General features: G+C 47.3%; 1 protein-coding gene across 1 annotated transcript in view; it reads right to left on the bottom strand.

Annotated features, from left to right (window-relative positions):
- The window catches only part of Ube2ql1 (ubiquitin conjugating enzyme E2 QL1), a 37,528-nt gene extending 26,717 nt beyond the window's left edge, over positions 1-10,811 (bottom strand). Inside the window, exon 1 of the mRNA XM_020175388.2 lies at positions 9,590-10,811. Coding sequence (XP_020030977.2) covers positions 9,590-10,390 — 801 coding nt within the window. The 5' untranslated portion in view covers positions 10,391-10,811. The remainder of the gene's footprint in view (positions 1-9,589) is intronic.
- Between the last annotated feature and the right edge of the window lie 12,416 nt (positions 10,812-23,227).

Consider the following 23,227-nt stretch of genomic DNA (forward strand, 5'->3'; position numbering starts at 1 on the left):
TTTATAATGTACATTATAAAAGTGAAGGGCTGTGACCATTGGCCCTTACTCTTCTGCTTTCCTGTGGGATACAGCTGCTTTCCCTGCAGCATCCTGACTTGCCACTGTGGGCTCAGAGCCTCTTTCCGGTAGACCACCTTCCTCTGGCCAACATGGATGAGGGAGAGGGGAAGAGGGAAGAGAAGAGGGAAGGGAAGGAGGAGAAAGGAAATGGGGCAGGAGAGCTCTGACCAGAGGGCAAGTTCTCAGACACAAGCAGGGAAGAATTCTATGAACAACAGTTCCCTTGTATAAAGTGCGGTTAAAGAAATCATGATTCATATAATATTCTGATGATTCTTAAAAGGCTACATTTTAAAGACTTAGAATATTCTACTTACAAATAATGTAAGCTTGTAACAAATTCAGTCCCTGGGTAAATTTCTTCTGCAGCACTCCTCTTTTTTCCCTCTGTGGGAAGCAGACTGGAGTGGGGTATGCCACCAGCATCAATGACCTCAGCACAAATTAATCCTTGCAGCAAACAATATTTATTTCACACAATTATATCCAATTCCTGGCTGACATCTCCTGGGAAGCAATACGAACCCAACCTGACACTCAGAGATCCCCCTTCTGCACAAGCATCAGTTTTGTACAAAACTTCCAGATCACTAAATATTAATAGCTGCTTTCACTCTTACCACTATATGATTAATTCTGTAACTCCATATTCTGAGTTTTGAAAATGTCTTATCTTCAAGATTAAAAATGATAAATATCCTTATCCCAGATGAGCCAACTGTATTTGAACTTTAAGTGTGATTTTATCCATTATGGGATAGCATTTCCTTATCTTCTTCATCAAAAAATAAAAAACCTATTAAAAATTTTTGGGAATGCTTGCCAAATATTGTGATGGGGAATTGGTATTTATTTTACAGAAATTATTTTTAAAGTAGTAATTTCTTCAATCTGAGTGATTTTACCAATGTAATAATTATCTTCAGTAAAGCACTTCTTTCTTGAGCTATTTTCAGAATCTTTAAAATGCCTTTCCCTTTTGTATCGAGAAGAAATAAAACAACAACAATTATCTTTCTCCTACAGTTTGAAGAATTAAAACAAGCTTACATTTCACACAATAGATGCAACCAGCTAATGGGGAATTTAGAATTTGCCGGCTTTGATGGATTCACCATTCTTCCCTTTTAAGATCAATTCCGAGTGCTGTAGCAAAAGGCAAAGCTGCACAGGCTAGCTGCAAAGCACACTCTAACATCCAAATGTACCCATGGGGAATGGCCCAGCTACACGGGATACTTAGTTGCGTGGCTCCTACTTGCCAGCCAGCCAGCTCACTGGAACCGATGGCTCTGGCATTTGGCTGTCTGGTAGCAGCTAGGCTCTGTTCCTTTCCTCTCATATGCCTTTGGCACACGATTCTCCTTCTGCAAGCCTCAGTTTCCTCCTCTGCAAAATGGGAATAATAACAGCCCCCCCCTCCCTGTAGGCTGCTATAAGGATTGCATAAAATGGTTCACATGAGGCATTTTGCAGGCAACTGGCCCACAGAAAGCACCTGATGCACTTTCTCCATTCTTAGGCAGCACTGCAAGAAGGGGTGGAGTGGAGGGCATGACATCCACTCAGAGGCAAGTGCATTTATTTGGCACACATGATATACTGGATGCTGTGAACAGAAAGAGCAACATGACTTAAGCATATAAGCACGGTCCAGCAGGAAATGCAGAGGAATGAGTGGCAGTGGAGATGGCTTTGGGCAGGAAGTGATCACTTTGATTGGAGGAGCAGCCAAGGGACCCTTCACAGAGGAGATTGTACTTGGCAGTGTTTTGAAGGATAGCTAGGGGCTTGCCTGGTGAACAAGGGTAGAGAGTTTTCTGGGCAGGAGGCACTGGTGAAAGAGGGACCCCTGAGGAAGCCATGAAGGATGGAGCCATGCTGCCCTGTAGACACTACTGGGAGACTTTGGCTGTGCTCTGTAAGGATCATAATCCAGGGTCTGAGAGAGACAGGCATGCATTTTAGAGGAACCATCTAGGTGATGGCAGGGAGACAGAGAGGTCAGGGAGCCTGGGAGAACATGCACGATGATGCCTGCTGCTGGCTGAGGGCCTGCCCAGTAGCTCCTTCCTGCTTCTGCAGCCACACCCACCCTTCTCTCCTGGCCTTTCTTCCTGACTGGTCCCAAATCTTTTTGCTTCTCTGGCTTTCTCATCTGGTGTTCTTGATCTCCCTGCCCAGCTACTTTCCTCCTAGCCTCATAGTAGATGAAGGAAAGGACGAGAACTGGACCAGGGACAATATACAGCATGGGAAAAGGTCCCATGGGAATGCCAAGGGTGATATCACTACAGTCCCCAAGCATGGTAAGATGGGTGCTGAATGACCGAATGAAGAATGTGAGTAGCAATGAGGAAATACGTGAACAATTCAACCTTAGTGCTAACTCACTAGGCCGGATGCAGTAGTTATTACCGGAAGTATTTTTGCTATTACAACAACTTCCAGGTGGGTTTTGGAAAAATGCCTGATCCTTTTACTTCTTAGCAATAAAACAGTGCTCAAAGAACAGGCTAACACTCCACGTCAAGCCTTGACCACCCTTAACTAGAGTGCTCTCTCTGAGAACATCACCCAGAATGTTTGGAGACCCTTCGATCCCAGGACTCCACACAGCCCAAGTCCCTAATGCACAGCCAGTCTGCAAACAGGTACCTCCCCAAATAATAACCAAAACACGAGTGGGCCAGTGAGATTCCAATCAGCCGGTAAGCTTTTTGGGGCAGGCACTCCACCTGCATCTTCTCCAGCGTGTTCCCGAGTTAAGTCCTGGCCGGTAGCAGGTGCTCAGGACTTCACCTGCTCAGAACTTTGGCTCATGCATGAATGGAGCAAGGCTCACCTGGCCCTCCGCAGCAGGGTCTAACAAGTGTACTGTCCTGAGCACATTTTCTTTCTTGAGGCTCACCCTCCATTTTGGTATGATAAAGGGTCAGGGGGCAGAGTTGGTTTTAGGATGACCTTCTCTACAGAGCTCAGCTTCCCAGGGCCTGAGTCAGAGCTGACCCAGGCCAGTGAGTGCAATCAAGGTGGGGTAGGTAGAAAGTCCTCACCACCCCGAGGCTCAGCAGCTGACTGCTGCTGGTGGAGGGTGAATCCTAGATGAGTGGAATGGGAGAAGTGGACCACGACTGGCACAGGTCAACTTTTGAACCCTGGCTGCCCATGAGAACCATAGGGAAGCTTCTCCAATAAGTGCCTGCCAGGCCTGATCCTAGACCGCAAAGTTTGCAACTCTGAAGTTTGCAATTCCTGGGCACAAGCTACACAGTGCACCTAATATACTAGCAGGGCTATGAACCATGGGCAGAAAGGAGAGGACGAGCACTTCAAGGTCATTCATTCTCTCCTTATCTCCCATATACCTTATCAACCTCTCTAGGGAAGCAGTATCTATAATTCAAGGAGATTTGAAATGTGGCTCAAAGACACTCACTATTGGCAGTTGGTTTATTGTATTATTACTATTTCATATGAAAGTTAGTTTGGATGGTTCCTTAGCTGTCCTCAACATGGTACTAGGTAGGTTGTTTACTTCTAATCCTGGATCCAGTTGAGTCGGTTCCCTGGAATGAGGAGACATGGAGCCTGGGGAGGGGGGGTCACACTCTCACATGAACTTCAACTTACTGTCGCCCATGGGCACATCCCATCAAACAGCAGCAATAAGCCTATGCCCTCCCCGCAAAGGAAAACAAATCTGGCCCGTCGTTTACATCAGAAAAGGAAACAAAATGCTCTTGCATCCACTTTTAGCAAGTTCGATTCCCAAAAGTCACAATGCAAGGCAGAGGAAAGGCTCCTTCATTAACCGTCCTGTCCTAGGAGCCAGGAGCAGCAGCTCTCCAAGTTGGCCTAGGGCTATTTTTAGGCCGCAGAGTCCTGTCTGTGTCCTCCTGCCTGCCCTACTTGATAGAAGAACAAGTAGCTATTTTTTTCTCCCAATAGCCTGGCATATCGATACCTCAAGCTGCACAGTCATCGTCGGTGGTAATTCTCTCTGTCCCCTCCATGCAGCACAGGACAAAACAACACAGTGACTCATAAGAACAGAAACCCAGGTCTCTTGGGGTGAATCAGATGGCACTACCCACCTCCCGTTGGCACTATTTACGCTCTAGGTTACCCTAGCTTCCCTCCAAACGTGCTGCCATTTCTCTGCCCAACCCTACAGGCAGGATTTGCCATCCTGTGGCTGATTTAGCCTGGCTCCCTTTATGCGGCTTTTCAAACCAGCAATAAGCTTTAGAGAAACAAGAGTTTGAATTGGTTAATTCATGCCAGTAGGTTGAATTGTGTCTCCTTCAACCCCAATTTAAATGATGAGCTCCCAACCCTTGGAAACTAGGAGTGTGACTTAATTTGATCAAGTTCAAGTGACATCATGAGGGAGGGCCCTAATCCAGTGTGACTATGTCCTTAAAAGATTAGACACGCACAGAAGGTGACCACAGGCAGAAGGTGGTCAAGCCAAGAAGAGAGGCCAAAGGAGAAACCGGCTCTGCCACACCGTGACCTTGGACTTCCAGCCTCCAGAGTTGTGAGAGAATGAATCTCTCTCATTTAATCCACCCACTCCATGTGACTGCAGCCCCTCTCACAAACTAACACAGGGCACTATACTTTCATGCCAATGATAGTAGGTTAGAACCCTGTAGGTTGAGCTCAAGGGCTGATCATCTTTGTAACTCTTTACCATGAGATGTGAAAATTTCAGTCCTAAATACAATGCTGTTGTTAAGCCTTTTGTAGACTTTTGGTGCCACAGGTTGGTAAAAGAATTTACCAGTGCAAACAGGCAGGAAGGAGAAGCAAGAAGTTTATCAGGACACAGAGACGCAGTAGGTTGCCGAGCACAGGGAGTGCTGCTGCTACCCTCAGAGGAGGGTTAGGCAGGTTTATTTCTGCAAAGCAAAGCAAATGTGCACCCTCAAATGGAGAGTGGGCAGACTCAAGAAGGAACCCTGCCTTGGAGGTCCCAAGACCTCAAGCTTCTATTGTAGAGATTGGAGTGGTCAGTTCTGGAAAACTGGAGTTTGTGCCATTAACTTTGAGACTGGACTACATGTCGACTCCTCCCACATGTTGGGCAGGGAAGGTGTTGGCCTTGGATGGTCAGACTAGGGCTGTTATTTTCTGAGCTCCAGAGGCTGTAGGTCAGCAAGACCCTGCTGAAGGTCTGCTAACGTCAGCAGTCTAGGAGGTGATTCCTTATCAGCATCCAAGCCATGGTTCTCAGCCATCAGGTTTCCTAACTCCGTTAGTCTTCATCTGGCCTAATACTTTGGAGGAAGTTCTGAAGATGGGCTTTACTTCTGTCTGTCCGTGTGTGTGCACATGCACTTGTGCACTTCTCAGTGACCCTGTGGTGTAGACCATGAGCTCTGAAGTGGTTCTTCGTGCTGTGTGATCTCACTGAATTGTACAGCCCTCTACTCTGTCCTCACACTCAGACAAGTGGGGGACTCCATTCCCTGCATTAATAAAGTTCCAGAAACTAGTGCTGCCAGGCAAATGTGATCCTCCAGTTGCTTACCAATTCATACATTAAGACTCAAGGATGGTTACATTCTGTGGCTTGGAAAATCTTCTGCTGATGGCTGACTGTGACTCTTCTCTCTGGATATAATCTTTGGGCAGGTCACAAATTTAACCGACCACCTAGAAGATGCAAGGTACTCAGGTGGCCCTGGGGGAGATTCAGTGCTTCCTGAGGGCTTTACTCAAGCTGACAGGTTTCAGAGCATGGCCGCTCATGAACTGTCATGAGAATGTGAGGTTCTTTAAGCTCGACCTGACTGCACAGAGTGGCAGTTTCCTCACCTGTCCAGGCCCCAGGGAAGCTCAACACCCTGTGTTCTCGGCTGGCTTGGAGCGTGGTGTGAGTATTGCTGTTACCATTGTTATCAGTATCGGGTCCATGCTGAGTTGTATGGTTACTTCTGAGGGACATTCAGCTACCATCTGTTCCCTGCCACTGGTGATGTCTGATTAATTAAAAAGGGGGACACTCGAGGTATGAAGGTGTGAAAGTAGAACCCTGAGTTGGGCCACGATCAAATGGCTTTTATTTATTTATTTTGCACTTTGCTGCTCACACAGCTGCAGGGATATGGTCACCTGTCACTCATTTGGGCATCATGTGCTCCACACCTGGAGACACAGGTGAGCCCTGAGGCACTTCACAGCCAGGTCCCTCCCACACTGTGCCAGTTTGCTTAGGTTTAGAGAGCCAGTTGTCTGTTATCTTGGAAAATGTACGTTTTGTTCATTGTGAAGTCCACTGTGCAAGCGCTGTGCCGGCAGGACAGCTTCTTTTAGCTTCAAGTAAAAAAATCTTACAGCTTTTGAATGTCAGAAATCCCACAGAGAAGATGTGAGCCGTACTCTTACGGCACACGAAATGATTAAGGATACAAACAATTATCTAAAGGCATGCTTTTAACATTTTCACCAGTTCATTCTAAAGGCCTATGAATTTTTTATCCAACCGTAGAAAACAAAAAGGGTTGCCTACAATAGACAAAATAAAGGGTTTAGTCATAACATGTAAGAGATGACGTCTCTATTTCTACATAGAATATATCATGTAAGAAACTTACATAGTCACTGACTTTAAAACAACTACAATTTCTAATGCGCCATGAGAGATTTCAGTAACAAGGGAGATGGTTAATCTAGTAAAAGCCTCACTAAGCCTGAACGTTTGAATTTGTACAAAAAACTGTTTAGTATGTATTTTTAAAAATATTACACAGCAAACGAATTGTTTTGCAGTTTCTCTAAAAGTATAGAAACAGTACTTTCTCAATCATAAAGTTAAGCTGAGCAGTGTCTCCCTCTAAAAGAGGCAAATGAACCTTTGCTAACTTTGCAGCTCAAGAAAATGGGCCCTAAAGAAGAAATCCCAATAACAGAGGAATATAACTGAAATGTAACAATTCTTTTTAAAAAGAGTAATTATTGGTTTGGTAGCAGTCCCGGTTCTCTTTGAATACCTAATCAGGTATTTTTATTGCTTTCCCGAGCACATTCCCTATGACAATGGAAATAATTCAGTAACTACCATCTGTGCCACGCACAACCTGTGAACAGTGAATTTGCAGAGGCACGACAAGGCTCAGGTTACCTGGGACATCACCAGATTCCCACACACACATCTCTGAAACATTAATGGCTACTCATTTCTTCAATTCTTTCACTGTGTTTTGAATATTTCATGTGCACCCAGCTTTCCACACTTTTGGAAAATTGTATGTGGAAACCAGGATGAAAATGTGAAGAAACTGACCAGGTATTTTGAAAAGTGCTGCGTTTTTAACTCTCATTCCAGATGTTCAACAGATAATGTAACACAATATGCTAGATGGAAGGGACTGAGTCCAATGAAGATTTTCTTAAAATAATAAATAAAAATCTTGATAATTATGTGTTCAACAACGAAGTCTCTAACTTGTAAACTGAATGCATGACTCAATTTTGATTACAGGAAAGGGAATATATGCACCAAGACCTATCTCTTCTAGTAGAACTAGGGATACCAGTGGAGCTGTTATTATTCATATCATTAATGTAAACATGGAAAAAAAATTAGTAAGAAATTTCTCTTTAAAAGCAATTTCCTCTTTCCTCATTTAAAATCTTCATTTCCCTGCATCTTTCAGAAGGAAAGCCACCAGCTAAGAGCTCTAAAGATATTAAGTCTAAAATGTTGTGATTTTGTGATTCTGTAAGGCAAAACTACATTCCTCTTCCCTGACCCCAAGTGAGAGACTGTTCCCAAAGAGCTCTGATTAGTAATGGTTTTAGAAACAAATAGCCAACGCTTTCTGTGGAATATTCTTCCACATCAATCCTGCTTGAAAATAAGCTGGTATGACCCTCTCCCTCCTGCAGACTTGTATTCAATCCCATGCACCTTGCATCCCAGGTAACATTTCACTGTAAGATGAGAAGGAACCTCTGATGTTGAGGCACCAAGCCTTGCTCAGTGATAGGTGTCTTTCTAGAGCTGTTACATCCATCCTACTCCTAATTCAAGAAGAATGTGGACCCTGAATCCTGGAAAAGATGGCCTGGCTTGATGGCTCAGGAATTAAGTGACCTTCTCTGCGGGTGTTAGGATGCTATTTGTTTGGAACCCCAGGGGTTCCACCTCTAGTGAAATTGGCAGAACAAGCTTCATTTGATTAGTGTGAAACACCCTGCAGTGAAAGAGACAGAGACAGGCAACAGGGGAGAGCTGATCATTTCTGATAAGCCGGCTGCACAAAGACCAAACTGAGGTCATTCGGGGTCTTTCAAAGACAACGAGTTCACCATACAAAAGATGTCCATACGGAAAATTAATTTTATCAAGTAATGTTTGATATTGATTCAGGAAAAGCTCACCATAGAATTTGAACATGGCCAAGAACATATAATAATATCAAAGACAAAACCATTCACCCTGCCTGTAGCCAGGCAGGACCACATCTCAGAACACTGAGATACTCTTTGCCTGCTCTGGGGTCTCTTCCCATAAAGTGCGCCCCCAAAGAAAAGGTAATAAGACTGGGTTTTCTGTGCTTGATGATAAATCCCAGCAGGGGGGAATGAAGTTGTGACAAGGAAACAAAAAGAAACAAGGTTTGAAAGAGACCAAGACCCAGCCACCTACCTAGGAGATGATGGACCTGGAAGGAGCACCAGGGGCAGACAGGGCAATGGGCCTTGCCATCATAGAGCCTGGCCTTATCACTGAAGGCCTCAAACCACAGGTCTGCCTCTCTCCAGAGATTTCTCAGCACGATTTGATTTTCACCTTTACAGAAGTCACTGCCCAGGAGAGAGGAGGGGTGAGGACTCCCCAGCAGGGAGCTGGCCCTCTGCAAGTGCCCACCTGCAGATAACCTACCTGAGAGGGCTGGGAGGAAGCCTGTGTGTGTGTGTGTGTGTGTGTGTGTGTGTGTGTGTGGTGGGGGTGGGGGACACTTAGATCCTAAGCTCCTGGAAAGTTAGCACCTTTACAGTGATGGGGACAGGAGATGGCTAAGGAGCAGGGGAGGGGGAGCCGAGGGAGGGGGTAAGGCAGAAAAGTGGGGAAGGGGAAAGGGAGAGGAGGAGAAGGGTAGGAAGATGGGAGGGGGACCTGGGGAGGGAATATGGGGGAGAAGGGAAAAGGATATGGGAGGGGGAGAGAAGTAGGGAAGGGGCAGTGGGAGAGACATGGATAGAGAGGGACAAGTTAGAGAGACCAGAAATACTAGCGGGACCAGGACAGGTGACCAGGGCGGATGGGATGGAGAAGTACAGAAAGGAAAAGTCCTTTATGGAAAAGAACCAGTGGCGCTAAGCAGCACCTCCCTGTCGGAGGTTTGCTCAGAAGGAGCCCGACTGACAGGAGCAGCCCAAGGCGAGCAGCGAGATGGCCTGAGCGGCCGGCCAGCCCTCGTCTGTCACCTTGAGGCCGGTGCGTCCGGCGCTGAGGGTGGGCCCGCGGCCCCGCACACCCGTCCTCCCGCCCCGGGCCCGCGAGCCTTACCTGGCCCTTGACCAGGCTGGCGGCGAACTGGCGCATGACGGCCTCCACGGTGTAGGCGCTGGACCAGCCGCGCGGCGTGAGCAGCTCCATGCAGATGGCGCCGCCGTCCAGCACATAGCCGTTCTCCAGGCGCGGGCTGAGCACCCGCATGAAGGGCGGCGAGAAGGGGAAGTTGTCGGGGAAGGTGAGGTTGAGCAGGATGAACTCGGTGTTGGTCTCCTTCATGTCCTGCCACAGCACCGAGTCCTTGTCCACCTGGTGCAGCTTCACGTTCCAGTCGAAGAGGCTCTCGTCCACCAGCTCCACGGAGATGAAGCGGTCACTGAGGCGCGCGATGTCCTGCAGCTCCTTCATGAGCCGCCGGCTGCGCACCTGCGTGCAGTGCTGCTGGCGCGCCGCGGGCACCAGGCTGCCGCCCGCCGCCACCGCCGCCGCCGCCACCGCGGGGCCCGGCCCCGCCCTGGCGCCCGCTGCCCGCTCCCGGGGGCCCCCGGCGCCCGCCGCCCCCGCCGCCCCCGCGGCCGGCTGCGGCAGCTTGTCGCGCGAGGCCAGCTCCGCCGCGCGCTTGCCCTTGCCCTTGCCGGGCCCGGGGCTCGCCTCGCCCGCGCCCCCGGGGTGCTGCTGCTGCTGCTGCTGCTGCTGCTGCTGCTTGTGGCCGCCGCTCTTGGCGCCGCCTTTGCCGCGAAGCGACGCGCTCTGCTGGCCGCCACCGCCGCCGCGGTGGTTGTGATGGTGCTTGGGGTCCTCGGTGTCCCGGTTGTGCAGGCGAATGAGCCCGATTTTACGAAGCAGCGTGGCCATTTTAGGCTCGGTGCCGGCGGGGGTCTCCCCTGGGCTCCTGCCCCTGGAACCCGCGAGCTGGAACGCGGGGGGCGCGGGCCGGCGACAGGCGACCACTCAGTGGGGCGCGGCGCGGGCCACCCCAGGCACAGCCGGCCGTGGCGCAGCGGAGCCGGCAGGACAGGTGCTCGCTGGCTGCTGTGTCGCCGCTGTCATATGACGGGGACGGCTCCGGCTCGGGCTCTGGCTGCCCGGGGAGGGGAAGCGTGGAGGAGACGCGGCGCAGTTGGCCGTTCCCCGGCGGGTCCCTGAGCGCAGACCCCCGATTCCCAGTGTCCGCGGTCCTTTGTGCGCGGCCGCAGCCGGGCTGGCCCCGAGTCCGCGAGCCGCGCCGGGGCGCGCAGAGCAGCCCGCAGCGCCCGCGAGGTAGCGAGGTGGCCGCGATCTCGCGCCGTGCGCGCCTGCCGGGCCGTGCCGCGCTGGCGGCTACCGCGGGGCCCGGGCCACTGCCGCTCGCGTCGCCGCCGCCGCCGCCGCCGCCGCTGCCGCTGCGGCTGCTGACATTGCAGAGGCGGCTGCTCTGTCTGAGCCGAGCGCGGCGCGGAGGGGGCGGCACTGCCGGCCGGGAGGGGGGGCGCGGGGCGGAGCCGCGGGCTTGCCTGCGCCGTGCCACCCCCGCCGCCAGGCTCCCGCGGCGACACGCGCGCGGCCGCTGGGGGGAGACAGCGGTGCGCGCCCGACCCGCCGGGCTCTGGGCTGCAGGGGACCGCGAGCTGGGCTGGTCAACCCCGCGCCTCGGGGAGGGGTCGGCCTGCGTGTGCTAATGGGAGTCTCGGGGGGCACTGTGTCTTTCTGTCCCGGAGCCCAGCAAATTGTGGCCTCCGTCCGAACTCAGACTCCTCTTAACCGCCTCAGAACAGCCCAGAGGGGACAAGTAGAAAGCAACCTGTTTATTATCCTTTGGGTCTGATGGGGGGGCCCATGTCCCCGGATGGCAGTTCTGGACCCATCAAAGGATCAGGGCGAGGAGAGCAGGATGCGAAAGCACGCCCGCGGCAAACTTCCAAAAACCAGCCACCATGAGTCGCGACTTCTGTAAAAGGGGACCGTTTCGCCAATTCTCCTCACTGGCGCTGCTCCGCTCCCGCCTGTCACGAGGACAGTCGTGCTGCGTTCCCCAGCGCTGCGACTCCAGTGCCCCTGAGAAGCGCAGCATCAAACGCAGGGGGTGGGTGCTGGGGATGCGAGGCAGCCCCTTTTACAGCCCAGCGTGCAGGTGCAGGCGGTGGACCTGATCACCTTCAACTTGCAGGCTGACAGCCCTCCCATCCCATTCTTCTTTTAATCCATCGAAACTCTTACTATTATTATTTTTAATCCGGTGAAATTTCCAGCAAAAAGCTAATTCAGATCAGTTCAGAAGCTGGAAGAATCTGAACGTTGAGCTTGGTTCCCCTGAGTGTTGGGGAAAATCGCTGAAATACAGGAAGTATCATCTGGCAACCTGTGGCCTAAGATTCTGAGTCCCAGTGCTGTTGGTGGTGTGGCTTCGAATTTGGGGGGCCCCTCAGTTCATCTGGAGAATGTGTTCATTCTGAGCGCCAATGTGTTGCCCTTTTTGTTCTTAATGTCTTTTACAAGGTTCACTTTTTTCCAAGCCTTTAAAAATTTTCATTGTGAAAAGTCACTCTTCAGGCCATGGTGGAGATGAGACACAAGCCTGTGTCTGGGGCTGGGATTTGGGGAATGTCTAACAGGAAAGTCACTTAAGCTTGTGGTAAATGAGCAGAAGGTGCCTGCCCTCCTGACCCTCCAGAAGCCAGTAGGAAGACAGGTGACTCCCTGAGACCTGGGGAACCCCTTGGTTTTCAGGTGGTGGGGTCCATGGCAGCACCCTGATCCAAGCAGACCCAGGCTGCTAGAGGAAAGAAGTGTGGACCTTGCCAAGTCCCATGGGTCATGAACATGGGGGGTTTAACGTTAAAAGGCTGAAAACTGATATTGAAGGGAGAGTCCTTCCAGGCTACCATAGAAGGTAACCCAGCCTCTCAGGCTTCATCAGACCCATTTTATTGGTGAAGAAACAGATTGTAAGAGGATTAGGGCTGGCCCTGGTTAGCCACTTGCTAAGAAGGGTAGCCCAAGCGAGACCCATAACCTTGGAGACCCTCTGCCTCCAAGCCCTGCTTGCTCTGACTTACTGCTCTGAGGTCTGTCTAGCAAGCCTTGGTCTAGAGAAAGTTCCACTGAGTGGAACTGTCACTACCTCAGAACCAGCTGGCCTTCGACAGGCCTCAGAGAGATGTGACCCACCCCAGGGTGAAGCAGGAATGCTGTTGGGTGTTTTTGGGTAAAGGTTTACCCAAAATCCCAGGCTTATGCCTCTGTTTCTGAATGGAATTATTGCTAGGTGATTGCTATGGCCTGGGTATTGTTTAAGTGAGTCCATCCCCCAAGCGTTCCTGAGTTGGAAGCATAGCCTTAAGGGTGGCAGGTTCGTTGAGAGGTGAGGCTTACCTGGGTACCTGTGGCTCACACCTGTAATCCTAGCTACTCAGGAGGCAGAGATTAGGAGGATCGAGTTTTGAAGCCAGCCTGGGCAAATAACTCATGAGACCCTATCTTGAAAATACCTATCACAACAAAAGGCTGGTGGAGTGGCTCAAGGTGAAGACTGTGAGTTCAAGCCCCAGTATCACCAAAAAAAAAAAAAAAAAAAAAGAGGTGAGGCCTAGTGGGAGGTCTGGTCCTTACTGTCCCTTTCCTGATCTTTGGCTTCCTCTTTCCAGTGCTATCTCCTTCCACAAATGCTCCTACCAGGAGGCCATCAGCCATGATATGAGGCAGCCAAGGGGGTCTCAAAAGAGCTGCCATCATGTTGTTTAGAATTTCAGCCTTCCAAACTTTGAGCCAAATGAACCTCTTTTCTTTACAAATTATCCAGTCTCAAGTATTGCATTACAGTAACAAAAAGTTGACCAATGCAATGATGATATAATTGTGGTCCAGTTGTAAATATTGTGTGTGAGCGAAAGGATCACAATGAATAGTGATGCTGAGACAGGAATCCTAATCAGGACCAGCTAGCCCATGGAAACGGTGGTCTTCTTATGTGTTATCTATCTCACTTACAGAATCTAGGAGTAACTCATAAAAGACCAAAGCCCACGTTAGCTAAAAATTAGCAGCAACCAAAATTTACAAGAAGGGAAGTGTTAAGAAAATTATACTTAGTCCACTTGAGAGTCTATCATACAGTAATACATTATAGTCCTGAAGAGTACATAGCACAATGGGAAAGTTTATCATCTACAAAATAATTTTAAGTGAGAAAGCAGAGTGCAAAATTGTGTTCACACTGCAGCTACAATTATATGAAACTGTGGTTCACGTAGGAAAAATGGCTAGAAGGACGTTGTGGGGGGCAACAATTATTACGTTAGAGCAGGCAGGTAACTTGCTCCTCTCAGTCCTCTGTCATCCACGGATCTAAAACTCCCTTCAGTGCTAGGAGGGTGGTATTGTGTTCCTCAGCTCCCCTCTTCCTATCTTAGAAGATTCCAGGAGCTTCCATCTCACAAAAGGAATGAAAAGCTATGCACCTGACCTAACAATATGACAAGGTGCATTTTGAGATTACCGTTAATTCCATTCTGCTTGATTTTCAAACACTTGAAAAGGGGATGTGTTATACTTTTAATGAAAAAATGATTGCCAAATCTTAAAATGTCGTCCTATTAAAGGTTAAGCTTACAACTTTAGAAGAGTTGAACCAAGTGCGTACAGTTAAGTGAAATCTCTAATCTGCAGCCAGAGCCTGAACCAACCTGGCATGATTGGAAGGAGTGAGGGGAGCTGCTCATGACAGCAGGACTCATCTGAGAACTGAGGAGAACCTCCACTGGGTTTCTTGTCAGCATTTCATCAATGGTCCTGGTTCCAGCTCTCCAGCTGCAGTTTTTATAAAGAGAAAAAACCAGAGTTTCTCCATTTATTCTTTGTCTCAAATGACTGCCTCCCAATTCTTTAGGTTGGTCCTATTTCCTCATGAAGCCCAACTTCCTAAGGTCAACAAAACATCAACCATACCACCTAAAGACTCCTGCCCCAAATTCTCTGATGTTACTTATTCTAGTACTCTTTGGTTCTCTCATGCTATTTGAACTAAGGTGTCAAGATCACGGCCAACTTTGAAATAAATTTTCTGTGTGGATCTGTGACAGTTCAAGATCACGGGATCAGTTGGGCCACTTGCTTCTCCATCATAAAGCTGGCACTTTGATGTCAGGTCCCATCTCTTAAGTACCACCCCAAGCACATCATCTACGTGAATCTGTTTGATCTTCATGGCAATGCTATCCTCGCTATATGGATGGGTGAACTAAAGCGCAGAGAAATTAAGCTGGCCCAAACTAATGTAACGAGTACTGGTGGAGCCAGGATTTAAGTTCACATCCTTGGTTCCAGGTTGCACTTGAAGCCATTGCTCCATGAGCACCTACTGCATTCGGTCACCAGGGAAAATGATGAGGGAAACAAGCCCTGCCCCAGGAGCTGCGAGTCCAAGGGAGGACGTCTCTACCATCCTCTGGCCTGTCCACAGAAAACTGCTCCAGAGATGTTTGGGGATATCCAGGAAGGCGTCATAGTCACCTCGGTACTTGCTCAAGACATATGATGGACACGTGCCCATTTTTGTTGTCACTGTTGAATTGAAAACCCAACCTTTCAACCTAAAACAAACGTAGACCTTTGAGGTCACATCAATTACCGTCGTGCCAGAGGGAGCCAGGTCTCCAGTTCTGACACATCATCCAAGGCTATCTCGTGGTGCCATATTGCACAGGCTGCTGAGGCTCTAACAAGATGAAGGGCAGAAGGGAAGGAAGAGGAGAGTAAGGGTCCAGAGAGGAGAGGAAGGAAGCATGCAGGAGAGGGAGGTGAGCCCTGCCAACCTGAGCAAGGCAGGGAGGACTTCCATGTGACTTGTAGTCCAAGAGTTAGCACATCTGCCTGTGCCCTGGAGTATTTTCTTCCTGAGACAAATGACCTTTTCCAAAGATGGCATACCAATATATTGGTCCCATTTTACTAGTTCTCACCCTTAGATTGTCACTTCTGTCATGGTGGAGACATGGGTTCTATGTTAACCTCCTGTTGAATCTGGGTGGGGCTGACTATTTTGACCAGTGGAGTGGGGTAGGCAAGGAAGCCATTGACATTTGAGATTATGTCTTTAAAGCATGCAAGTCTGTCTGGCTCTCTCTCGGGATAGTTGCCTGAGGAACTCAACCATTGTACTGGTAGGAAACCCAAGCCATGGAAAAGGCCCCATGAGTGGCTATTCAAGCAGTTAGCCTGGCTGAGGTTTTTATAGGGAGCCAGTAGCACTTAGCAGGCATGGGAATGAGTACACAGGTGATTCCTGCCCAAAGCACTGAGGCTGCAGCTCAGGCCCCAGTCTTGGTGGCACTGAATCAAGTCATTCCTACTATGCCCTGACTGAATTCTTCACCCACAGAAATTGTGAGAGGTCAAAAAGAAGACTGTTAAGTTAGGTTGCCATACTTTGGGTCAACTTGCTATGCAATGCTAGATAACCCACCCAACTCCTTTACTGATAGCTGATGCAGCTCCTTATGATTCTCCAATGTGGAAGGTCAGAAACTCACTTTCCCAGATTCCCTTGCAGCCAGGCACAGGCATGTGATCTGGTGTTAGCCAACCCCATGCCCCACTTGAGGGTGGAGATGGAAGCCCAGGAGGGTTGTCCTGGTAAGTGAATGTGAGTGGAGAGCCATCCAGCTTCTGGAGGTAGCAGCAGCCTAAGTCCTTACAGAGCTTTGAAGCTTGGGGTTGATGGTTCCGTTGTGAGTGTGGATCCTGGCTAGGACAAGGGCATCTTGCCCAGGTGACTCAGTGTTATAATCTGGGTGACATTCCAGGCTGTGTAGCTGCCAAATCAAACTTCTGAATTTCCTAGAGATTCCTCAAGTGACCTTTGTTCATTCCTTTTTGGTTGCAACAGCTGGGTGATCTCTGTTATTCGTAACCAAGGACTAGGACTTTACACCTGTGGTCCAAGTTGGGCTGCCCCTGCTTGGCACACAGTACACCGCTCCATCTTCACTTTTGGTACTTACTACCTAGTACTCCCTTACTCCCAGGGCCCTCATTCTGCTCTTAGCTTTTCAAATCCCTTGCTCCAGTGCCTACCTGTTTGCTGTTTTTATCCAAACCAGACTTGGCAGGGCAAGTTGGACCAGTTAGCAGAAGCTGTGAGCAGTGCTGTGTGGGGAAGCAAGGGCATCAGGCTTAGAGGAGAGTGTGGTTATCAGTTAAAGTCATCGATTCACATGCTGGGGATGGGGGAGTCCACTTTGACTTAACTGTGAGGAGTTTGGAAGCAAATAATTTCTCTAAAGTAGACCATGAAAATTTAAATACTATATACCTCCCTGGTAGTACTTATATCTTAAAATACTGTATCTTATACTAGTTTGAGTACCAGTTAGGTTGTTTTAACAAAAAGCAACCAAATGAGTTGATTTCTCTCTGATGTAATAGGACAGGGGAGGTAACACATGATTTCTATGGTGGGTCCAGCTACTGCCTTTCCCAGATTCTAGAAATGACTGCACTCAAATAACCTGGACATTACCTACAGTTTCTTTGCTCATACCCCATCCCACGTAAGAAGCTTGGGGAATGTCCTCTTTGTCTGGATAGCTTGTGCCCAGCTTAAACCTGCTAGAAATGAACAGGGATAAACAGATGTGGGGTGCCAGTCAGACGTCTTTCCCTCCATATACTTCCCTGGGTGGATTGGTTTTTGGGGGAGGGTTAGTCCTGGAGATTATACTCAAGACCTCACTCTTGCTAGGCAAGCACTCTTACCACTTGAGCTGTGCCCTCAGTCCTTTGGTTTTAGTTTTTTCAGATAGGGTCTTGTGTGGGCTGGTCTCAGATTGTGACTTTCCTACCTTTACCTCCTGAGTAGCTGGGATTATAGACACATACCACCATGCCTGTACCTCCTAAGTATATTTTTAATAGCTTAATTCCAGAAAGACAAACCATAGAATGGGTTTCAGATCATGCATGCACTAGGATTTTATTAGACTTTTTCTGGCCTATGCTTGACCAAACCTCCCCTGCCCTGTGAGTGGGGCATATTTTCTGATGGGATTCATTAACAACAATCTCAGACTCTCTGCAGGTCTGAGCTATCTTTGTGGGTCAGACACAGTGTTTGCTGCTGCTGGTGAGCTGGACTCTGATTTGGCAGTGAGGAGCAGTGGATGAATGTTGAAGAGAAAAATTATCCCTTTGCAAGGTGGCTTCCTGGGATAAAATCAGCATGTGGTCTTCAGGCAAGGGAAAGCTGGTCTTTCTCACCAGATAGGGAAGGACCACTTATACAGGAAAGGAGGCAAGGAGTGAGAAAGCCGTGTGTTCTTCACGGTCTCACAAGTGGCCCACTCTCTACTTTGCTGTAGTCCTCATCATTCCTTCCAGTGGTCAAGTACAGCAGCCATCCACTCTCCAAAGATTTCCTTTCAGTATGTCCTTCACCTCAAGGGAACACTGGCAGTGCTGATTATGGGGTTGTGATACTGCTGCTTTCCTCTAACACCGTTGTCCTATTTCCCAGTGGCAAAGACACCGTTACTGGGTTCCAGCTTAAAGTTGGTTAGATAGTCCTCTCAATCTCTGAACCCACTCCTGGCATCAAGTCCTGGCTTGGTCAGGGCTCAATCAGGAGCCCAGGACCTGTGAGGGGTCCATCAGAAGTGTTTTAATCCAGGTAATTGGCTACAAAAATGCTGAAATGTTCAAGGGCCAAAAGAAAAAGTAGAGTGCTGAAGGAGCTGAAAAAAGAATTATCATACTGAGATTTTAGGTGTCCACCTTCCAGAGCACAAGCCTATACCTGGAGCACTGCTGTCCACCCTGGAATTGCTGCAGGGTGCCCTGGCTCTTGACATCCACAGTGGCTTCCTTGCCATAGTCAGGTCACTGCAGCACCTGTCAGGCCCTGGCAGGAGTATCACAGCTCCTCTCTTAATCCATGAGCTCCAAATGTCCAGTGTCAGATCCACGCATGGATGGACTGTGGACTCCCTGGGAGGACAGTGTCAAGCAGCTCTGTGGCAGTCTCTGAACCAGTCTTCCTGTACTGTACCTAGCTTCTTGAGCAGAAAAAAGGGATGTAAGATGGTTTTATAATTATTGAATATGGCTCTTTTCTGGTAGTTGAAGGAGTTCTTGAGAGATGAAATGAGTCATATGTTCCTTTCGGAAGAAGAAAATTCCAGATTTTCAGAGATGATAATCCCATTTTCCTGTCCTTTTCATCTTTGCTCCAGGCAAAGACAGTTACTTTCCAGTTGTGTGGAAGTGTGAAATGACAGCTGGTATTGTGTCAAGGTTAAGTGTCTCTATTCAACACTACCTAAAATATTAGGTCTAAATATAGGTCCAAATGTAGTGTTCTGAAAAAGTTGATTCTGCTTCCTGGCACAGCTGAGGGGTGGTGAGTGAAATATTATAATTAGCCGAAACTTAGAACACACATTATATCTGTACTATGCATTGGAATGTAATGGGATCTTTTGTTATTCATCCTACAAGCCGTGTTTGACAGTAAATGTTTTATTGCTTTCATGTCAGCTTTGAAAAATATAATTAAGAATAGATTCTCCAACTTTGGTACTCAAACACTGTCTAATTTTTAAATCATTTTAAGTAGAGGATGGATTTACATACAGTGACGTACACAGATCTCAAGTGCACCTCTCAGTGGAGTTTGAAAAATATTCAGTGTATAACTCATATGAGAAGGTGTGGAATATTCCCATCATTCTACAAAGTTTCCCTATATTCCTTTGTGTTCAATGCCATCTCTCCACCAGAGGCACCTTGTTTTAGTTTCTATCACCACCAAGTAGTTTTACTTGTTTTTTTTTTCTGTGTGAATCTCATGGACAGAATAACACAGTATGTACTTTTGTATCTCTAGCCTCTTTCAGTCAATATTTATATGTACTCACTATATAATACCATGGTGTGATCGGCCCATGCTGTCGTGTGGGGATAGTGTGTTTTTCATTGGTTGGTAGTGTTTGTATGTACATGATGTCCGTTTGTCCATCTTCCTGTTGAGAGACATTTGGCTTGTTCTGGTTTTAGGTATTATGCAGGTACCACCTAGGAACATATACATACAAGTCCTTTTGGACATGTATCTTCACTTCTCTTGCATAAATGACAGAGTGTCATGGCTGTGACAAATGCTAGGTATATATTGAATGTCATAAGAAACACCCAAACTCTTTTCCAGGTCAACTGTGGCATTTTACATTCCCATCAACATCACTGCTAGAAAATGTGGAAGAAACTTATCCTTGGACTTTGGAGGAAGCCTTGAAAGACCACAGCAGATAGCTGCAGATAGTCAGAGAACGTAGTGCAGCGTGTCCACAGCAGGAGACTTCTGCCGTGGCGGCTGGAGCTATTTCAGAGGGAACAGTGACAAAAGCAATGCAGGCCAGGGCTTCTGCAATGGGCAACCCTGAAAGATGCACCCACGTTAGGAGAAAGCATGGGTGCAGCTGGATGTCCCAGGATGAACAGACGCTGCTCATGGACACACAGGTACTACTCCATTCCTTCCAGAAATGTGCCTCTCCTCAAAGTCAGAACCAGTCCCCAGCCACTGTGAATGAGTTTCCCAAACATTCAAGCCTTCAGAGGAAATTAACACCACCAAATGTTTGAGGAAAAGCAGCCCTAACCAAAGGTTCAACATTGCAAGAAACAGAGTTAAAAAGGAAAAAGAGAAAGAAAGAGGGATTTTACTATATACAAGAAATATCTTTTCAAGAGAGATGTGAGATCCAGTTTAGTCTGTTATCTTTTAGGGCATAGCATTTCTGAATGCATTATTATTGGGTGGCTGATTACATGCCTACATGAATTTATCTAGGAATGACTATTTAAACAGACAGCCTGTGTCCTAATCAAAGCTCTCCCCACCCCTGTGATACTCTCTTCAGAAATGATCTGTGCTCCTTTGGATATGTAGACATAAGCCTGTAGACCAGCGGACAAACGCTCACTGTGTCTTCCTCTTGTGGTTTCAGTTATAAATGGAAACACTGGCCTGCACATTTGCTTTTTATCAGATCTCCATATAATTCTCAATGTGTCTCACTTTGGCAGCTGGTTCCTGCCAGGTCTCTCACTGCTGTGGGATTAGGACTTTACAAACTGTTGGCAGTGTGTGGAAGAGAAGACACCACTGGTGCCTTGCTGTGGAATGGGTTGCGGCTCCTACTTGGCAGCAAAGAACACAACAACACACGGCTTCCCTGAGCTCGGGTGTTTTCCCTGATGTGGAATGTAAAAAAGAATTTTATCCTAAGAACGAAATGTTATCATTCGCTGGTAAATGGATGGAATTGGAGAACATCATTCTGAGTGAGGTTAGCCTGGCCCAAAAGACCAAAAATCGTATATTCTCCCTCATATGTGGACATTAGATCAAGGGCAAACACAACAAGGGGATTGGACTTTGAGCACATGATAAAAGCGAGAGCACACAAGGAAGGGGTGAGGATAGGTAAGACACCTAAAAAACTAGCTAGCATTTGTTGCCCTTAACGCAGAGAAACTAAAGCAGATACCTTAAAAGCAACTGAGGCCAATAGGAGAAGGGGACCAGGAACTAGAGAAAAGGTTAGATCAAAAAGAATTAACCTAGAAGGTAACACACACGTACAGGAAATCAATGTGAGTCAATGCCCTGTATAGCTATCCTTATCTCAACCAGCAAAAACCCTTGTTCCTTCCTATTATTGCTTATACTCTCTCTACAACAAAATTAGAAATAAGGGCAAAATAGTTTCTGCCAGGTATCGAGGGGGTGGGAGGAAGAGGGAGGGGGCGGAGTGGGTGGTAAGGGAGGGGGTGGGGGCAGGGGGGAGAAATGAACCAAGCCTTGTATGCACATATGAATAATAAAAGAAAAATAAAAAAAAAAGAATTTTATCCAGTGTGTGATATGAGCCCTTCGATGGACAGCCCATAGAAGATCCCAGTCTTGAATCCTTTCAATACTCAGAGATGGTGGGGAGAGGAATAAACTAGATTTTAGCATAATTTATATTAAATGTTCACTAGAAAAGAAAGGCATCGGTGTTTCAAACTTAATGGAGATATTTCAATGGAACATAGAGATCATGATTACAAAGCCCATTTTGCCGAAGCTCAAAAACATTTCCCTGAATGGAAGCTGTATGTACAAGGTGGAGGAGTGTGATTGAAGGCCTTAAAGACATATTTTAGAAGTAAATGGCATTTGGGGTTTCCCGAGTTGAGTCCAAGCTGCCTCTCTACCTCTGTACTCATACTTGAGTATGAGTCTTGTATCTTGTGAAAGCCTAGATTATAATTATAAACATTTCTGTAAGAAATCACGTGTTTTGGACAGGGATGTGGGAGTGGGTGGTGCATACACCCTGCAGAATGACAAGAAAAATCCCTAACACATTATTAGAAGGGAACGGATTCATTTTTTAAAATATCTACAGTACCCCCTCTTCAGATTTGCAGATGTTTGGTCATGGACATGGTGGCACAAATCATTGCTGAACAAACAACACAGGCTGGCCTATTGTTCTCTGGACGCCATCTCAGCATGGCTATGTCATCCTGGTCCTGTCTGTGATATGATGCTTGCTCCTCCAGATATTCTGAGGACCTTTTGCCTCAACAGAAAATGACATCAGGCAGCATTACCCTAGTCTGTCCTGAGAGCGGGTAATGGTGGGTGAATACCAGAGTAAATCATTGTTTAACCCAGAAAGGGTCCCAGCTGTTACCCTTCTTGTGAGCAAAACACATATACAGTCTCATTTTTAACTAACTTAATCTAGTCTAGGAAATGCTATAATTTCATTTGTTAGAAAATGCTGAACTGATTTTACTCCTTTCTGATGGGCTTGAATCCTTCGTGTGAAAATCCTACTTGATATTATCTTCCACGATTAAAAGTAACCTCTTTCCCACACGCTCACAAAATATTTGCTTTCATGAAACATTTTGTAGGTGGGAAAGTAGTATTCTGAGCTACAGTTGGAACATTCATTATGAAGCCATCTTTTAAAGACAGGAAATTGGGCTGGTTAGAGCTCAGAAATAGTCATACAAAGTTATCCCCTAACATACAAAACTCTCTTTTACCCTGGGATGTGGGCTAGCCTTGGAACCCACTCTACCCCAACCTGCCTAGGGTGCATTCACACACAGAATAACAAACACACTTTATTCTACTCTCTGCATTCACAAGTAGCTGAGAGACAAAGCTTGTAATATTTCCCTATGAGTCTTCCCACTTTGCAATCTCATCTTTTCTGAGAAAACATTCTGTTTTCCTTTTAAAGTGCCGACTTTTTCTGTCTAGTCCAGCAATATTTTTCTGAAACGGTATTTTATTACAATTTAGTCTCTGCAGAATAAAAAAATTAGGCAATTAAAAATATAGATATTACTTTCTCAAAACAGATAAACAGATAAGAAGAGTTGTACACACACACACACACACACACACATTTAAAAAGCAATCACCATCTGCCTGATAGAGAATAACTCTGCTGGAATTGAGGCTTATTGTGTAGCTTTATAATTAGGGTGCCTCTGCACAGAGAAATGTCCTTATCAGAATTCATGAAGAATGTCTTCTAATATTTTCCTTTTATTTTCCAACTCATTATGTAAACAGCATTTTGGTTTTCAACTAGAGGAATTTGGAATGTACAAGGCTTCTTGCAGGGCAGAGCATTTGTGAAGATATTT

The sequence above is a fragment of the Castor canadensis genome, chromosome 6 (assembly GCF_047511655.1).
Source record: "Castor canadensis chromosome 6, mCasCan1.hap1v2, whole genome shotgun sequence".
NCBI classification, from domain to species: Eukaryota; Metazoa; Chordata; class Mammalia; order Rodentia; family Castoridae; genus Castor; species Castor canadensis.